The 6,000-nt window shown below is 44.9% G+C and overlaps 1 protein-coding gene across 1 annotated transcript in view; it reads left to right on the top strand.

Moving 5' to 3' along the window:
• The window catches only part of dgkb (diacylglycerol kinase, beta), an 86,996-nt gene that overhangs the window by 23,574 nt on the left and 57,422 nt on the right, over positions 1-6,000 (top strand). The window contains exons 14-15 of the mRNA XM_008287365.1: positions 1,881-1,954; positions 2,541-2,615. Coding sequence (XP_008285587.1) covers positions 1,881-1,954; positions 2,541-2,615 — 149 coding nt within the window. The remainder of the gene's footprint in view (positions 1-1,880; positions 1,955-2,540; positions 2,616-6,000) is intronic.

Below are 6,000 nucleotides of genomic sequence, written 5' to 3' on the forward strand. Positions count from 1 at the left end.
ACCACTTACACTTGATTCATCTTATTTTTGTTGTATAGATCTCCCTGATTATATAATTCTGTGAGGTCATGAAAGGCCCAAGCTGCAGAAATGCTCCTTTTAAGTTCTTAATTCATAAATTTATTCTGTTTTAAAATGAGTCACCACCTCAGTAGTGAGTGAAGCTTTGACTGGACGACATTTGACCGTCTGGTTGTTGGATCTGAGGGGTCTCGGTTCACAGTTAGAGGTCACATGATAGGAAATCTAAAACAGAGCATTCTGGGATTTACAGACAAATGAAGCAGAGTCGTTGTAAAACAGCAGCAAACACACAGAGAACTGCTTTCATTTGCTTTAGAATGAACCTGAGCGGTGGGTATTGGGATGCGTGACGGGACTCTGCGGGCCCTGCTGGTAATCTGTATCACACGGAGCCCAGTCCGGCCCGGTCCTCTCTAATGTCTGTCAGCCGGCATGCCGGCGATGGAAACCTGCCGCCGTCTGTGGCGACTGCTCGTCTGCGCGTGGCTGGGAGAGAAATATGATGAATCATATCCCAGGCACATCCATCTATGCCGCTCGCTGGCTAACCAGCGTAATAATCAAGATTATTATTTATAATTACAGGAAGTAATGGATCACTCTGGACTGGACAGGGTGCTCATTAATTCACCCTTGGCCTGCTGGGATAGCAGACAGGGGGAGTTAAGTGCTTCATCTGTGTCAGGGAGAGCACTGGGCGAGTTGTTGCAGACTAACTGCAGGAAGGGCAATTCAAACAGGGGCCGCTGGATCCCAGCTTGTTTTTGGTGGCGCTTTGTGAGATGGGCCTCCGGCGCCGAGGGCTCTGCCCGTCCACCGTCTCACTGCTGCTGAGAGGAAACCAGAACATCCTCTCCCACGTCACACGAGACAAAGTGCCCTGCCGATTAGGAAGCAGTGACAAACAACTATCACCACTAAACTGTGAATTATGAGTTATCGGGTTGAGCGTATTGATTGGCTGTTAGATAGATGAGTTGTTTTACGGTGCTGCATATACACACCGGGCTTCATGGGCGCTGAAGCCTGAGGAGCAGCCAGCCTCTCATAGCGCTTCACACCAAAGCAGTCTCAATTTTAGGTGAAAACTAGAGCAAAAATATGATTATTTAGTCATTTTAGGAGAGAATAAACACAGTGTTAGTCTGAATTTTTCCTTATTATCAGCAAATTCAATGAAAAGACCAAAAAAATAATAATAAACTGATCCAACAAAATGTAAATCTGAGTCGTCAAAGCTTGATATCGAATTCTGTTATTGTCTGAAAATCTTTAAAAAACACACGAATTAGCTGCTTCTTGACTGTGAAGTCGCACATTGCAAGTCAATCCCACATAAACCGGATGGACTCGTGCACTAAATGTGTATTTATTGCACCAGTTGCACCACATATTAGCATTTATAGAACTACAGTCCTGCTGAGTCTGTGAAAAATGTAAATATTTTCATCCTCCGTTAGAATTAATACGTTTGTTGGTTTTAATCTGGTTTTGAGGGTTTTTGATGATTAGAAAAAGGTAGAACTTATTTAAACACACCAGTTCATTAAAAACCAGGGGACCCATGATGTTATTGGCTTCAGAATCTCCATCACTGCTCCCCTTTATAATTAGATATTATAATTAACAGAAGATGAAGTTTTTGCCCGGCCAGGCGGAGCGTGGAGCGCCCACAGCTCGCCTGGGCCGGGTTAACGGGAACACGGCGGCGTGGACGGAGTCCGATGACTGGCATCGCTTGGAAGTGCTGTACACACTCAATAAAATGTCTGAGGGATATGGCTTGAAAGTGAATTCCTGTGAAGCATCCTGCAGTCTCCAAACACCGACGGTTTGTTTTGACATCTCCCATTCAGATCACAACAATAGAGGGCACTCATCCTCTGCTATTGTTTGTCAATCCGAAGAGCGGGGGGAAGCAGGGAGAGAGGTAAGTACACAATCTGTCTCAACATGCTACAAGAGGCCTCTGAAGCCGGCGCTCCTCAGCCGCAGAGGGAAAGGCAGCCGCCTGGCCTCTGGCTGCCGAGTGCTTTAGGCTTCCTCAGTCAAATAAAAACACAATAACATTTACCTAAAGCTGCTGCTGCTGCTGTCGTCAGCTCTCACACACAGCCTCTCCTCAGACACTCCTCTGGCTGTCACGTCGCCGCCTGGCTGCCTGGCTGGTCCCCCTTCTTTAACCCAGGGCTAATTGGGTTATTACTGAAACATATTCATTCACTCCTTATTACGCCAGCTCTCATTTGTTTAAATTATGAGATCAAAATATGACTTCAGCCAGTTGATATAATGAAATTGAAATTAAAATGAATTAGTCTTTCTAATGGTTTCTCCTCAAGGGGACTTTGGGTATGTCCCACCCCGCTGCCCAGTCCACTGCCTCGTCACCTTCTGATTGGACACCGGGCTGCACTGAGCGCGCCGAGGCCCGGCCTGATGTGTCATATCTGAGTCAGGTGGCTGTGAGTCTTTTTTGTTTTGGCTACTGATTTATTTCATGTTCTCTCCTGTAGGATTTACAGAAAGTTCCAGTATCTCCTGAACCCGAGACAAGTCTACAACCTGGCCAAGAATGGGCCCATGCCGGGGTACGTGTGGTACAGGAAGTAGAACAGGATTTACCTTTTTACAAATATATTGTTTCATCTGTGCAGAACCATTATTTCTGTGGTTTCAAATATCAAAAAAATACACATTTTGAATTGTTTTATTGAAGTTTTATGGCAGGTTTTCTTTGCTGATTTGAACATAAACAAAAAAATACGACAGCTCAGAGGAGACGTTCACCGTCACCGAGTCGGTTTGTTTGAATTATGCCTCCTGTGTTTAGAAGAGATCACTTCAGATGCATTTTACTGCAAGTGAGGGGCAGTTTTATTTATCTGATGGAGAAAATAAGGTCCGAGAAGTCGTCCAAATTTGTCTTTGTAGGGTTTTTAAAACTAAAAAGACTAAATCTTTGCACAACACAAACTTAATTTGACGAACTTCTGTCACCTGACAAACACGGATAATAAGAGTTAATCTCTGAATAACTTGTATGAACTGATGATTACACCGAGCTGTAGAAACAGACGTTAGATTTGATCAGATAGAACTTTATTGATCCCTTTGGTAGGGAACCTCAGGGAAATTGTTGTACGAGCAACAACACAACAACAAACAGCATTAGTAATAATAACAACAACAATAATGGATAAGCTACAGTGCCAAAGTGCAAAAAATCAAATTCTTTAGGTCTGTCTATCACATTGGGTCCATAAACAGTTAATCAATTCCTGCTTAATGACAAATTATCAGTACAGTATGAACTGTTACGCTGCAGGTTGCAAAAATGCTCAGGAAGTTAATTATTGTATTTGTGCTCATAAGTTGGATTTATTGAAGTAAAATAAAGAATTATGCAGGAAAAACAACCTTTTTACACTGTGGCAGTGATTTGGGGCCCAAAAGATGAAAAATCTTGTTAGAAAATAAGCAACTATTATTATTATTATTATTATTATTATTATTATTATTATTATTATTATTATTAATAATAATAATAATAATAAAAAAGTGAGGGAATTATTTAAATATGTTCTTTGCTTTGCATTTAAACCACAACATTAGTCTTCACATGACTTATTGTCAGTGTCAAACCACAAAGTAAAGAAGGTAGAAACAAAAACAGAAAGGAAGGAAGAGGCATGGACAAAACAAAGCAGCCTCCATGTCCATGCCTCTGTTTGTTAGCTCGTAAATCATATCAGCTAATGATGTTCTGTTTACCAACACACTGCTGCTGCTGCTCACGTATAATAACCGCCATCACATGCAAGAGAGGCCTTTAGTATTAGAGCCTCCCTCACGCAGCACACACGCGCAAATGAGGTGAGTTCACGTATAACGAATCCTGGAGACGACGGCATCATGCTGCAGCGTCAGACGAGCAGCGGCTCCATATGCATAAGGCCGTATGTGAACGGAGAGCCGCCGCCGCCGACACAAATGACCGACGGATGGAGCGGGGCGAGCCTCTCCCCGTACCACATGTGATCACGCATACAGACAAGCAGCTCACGGCGGGCCGGTGGCGTGGGCAGCGCCAGGTTTCCTATGGTTCACATTTGTGATTAAGAAAATGAATTGATCATTTACATGCATAAGGATCCTCCAATTTGCCATTTGCGTCCAGCGGCGTCGAAACACACAGGAATGCCTCGGCGGCCGTGCTGCCACGTTGTTTGGCTTTGATTAGATCCGAAAACAGAATCTTTGCGACTCATAAAAAATAAACACACAGCAGCACACGCAGGGTTCACACACAAAAATAAAAACCCCTCCGTGAGGTTTCCACTGTCTGCACGGCTCTCGTGTCCGAGTTTTAGGACCGACCTGGTGCCCCGTTGACGTGCAGCATCACCTGCCTCCCCTTGAAGACGAATCCAGAGCTGCTCCCCACAGCTGAGAGCATTCCAGATGCCCTCGCCCCGCCGTAACCTTGTTAATATTTTGTCAAGTGCGCCCACCGCGGCTCACGTTAGCGGGGCGAGCGGTCACCGTCGGACACGGCGGGCCGAGGCAGCCGCACGCACTGCTGTCAATTAGCTGCCTCGCTAATGCAGTTACGGCAAATTAAGTGTGTGTTTCTTGGTATTTAAACATCCCCAAAGTTGCCTTTCATGTTTGCGGCCGTCTGTTTTGCGTCTAATGTGGTTTGCGGTCCCAGTTGGAGAGTAATTGAGCGAATCATTTACCCGCCATACGAGGCTCGGAGGCTGGCTCATTCAGTTAGGGCTTTGTTATTGTGAAGGAACGGAAGAAGTTGGACTGAACATTGCCTGTCATGATCCGATTAGGCCTCCAACAGGCAGGCTAGCTCGCCCGGTGAATGATTATCGGTGCGACATGTGTTGTTTCGTGGGATGAGGCGGCGACAGCAGGTTCGAAGACGTGTTGCGTGAACTCTTAAAAGACTGAGAAAAGATGAGACTGGATGAATAAACCTTTGTTGTTGTCCAAACATCTGAGCAAATCTGTCACCTGTGAGAGAGAAGACTGATTGTATTCATCAGTAAACCGACCTTTCAGATCCTGACAGAGGAACCACACCGCAGGGTTCCTACGCAAGTATGGAACGAAAAAAAATATTCATGTTTCCAAGACTATTACCACAGTTCTGTTTTCTAAGACATAAAATTATGAATATCTAAAAAAAAAAATAAATGGATGGATCTGTTTTTAGGGCTCTTAGCAGCGCAGCTAAAATATTTGTGTGAGCAAACAGTCGGCTCATATAACAGATCCATGGCTACGCGTCCCAGAAAACAACTGGGCAGATTGACAAGTTGAATGCCGTCTTCCAACCCATCGGCCCGCCCAGGTGTCGTCACGTTCCACTGCTGCTTCGACAGACAGGTGACGTCCACAAAGTTTGTGAGCTGTTCAAAACGTCTTGTATGGTCGTTGACAGAACTCGTAATGGGTAAATGTAAATACTCTGACGACTGGCTCATAAATCCCAAATATAAAGACTGGTTGGATAAGGATCCCAAATGGATAAAGAAAGCTAAATGCAGACTTTGTGTGAAATCGTTTGACATCTCCAACATGGCGGAGGCGGCGGTTGGGAGTCATATGCAGGAGAACAAAACACTGTCGTCTTGTCACCAAATCCTCTGAGTCACACCGTTTTTGGCTAAACCCAGCATGAGACCAAGTCCGACAACATCAAGTTAACCATTTGATTTTTTTTTTACCGAGAAGTCTGAAAATTAGAGTCTGGAAAAAGTATGAGATTATGAAATTTCAAACGTGTAGGAACCCTGACAGGGCTGCAGGGTGGAGTAGTGGTTAGCACCATTGTCTCGCAGCAAGACGGTCGCCGGTTCGTGTCCCGGTGGGGACACCGGAATCTTTCTGTGTGGAGTCTCCATGTTCTCCCCGTGCAGCGTGGGTTCTCTCCGGGTTCTCCGGCTTCCTCCCACAGTC

The sequence above is a fragment of the Stegastes partitus genome, unplaced genomic scaffold, assembly GCF_000690725.1.
Source record: "Stegastes partitus isolate 25-593 unplaced genomic scaffold, Stegastes_partitus-1.0.2 Scaffold497, whole genome shotgun sequence".
In the NCBI taxonomy this organism is placed as follows: domain Eukaryota; kingdom Metazoa; phylum Chordata; class Actinopteri; family Pomacentridae; genus Stegastes; species Stegastes partitus.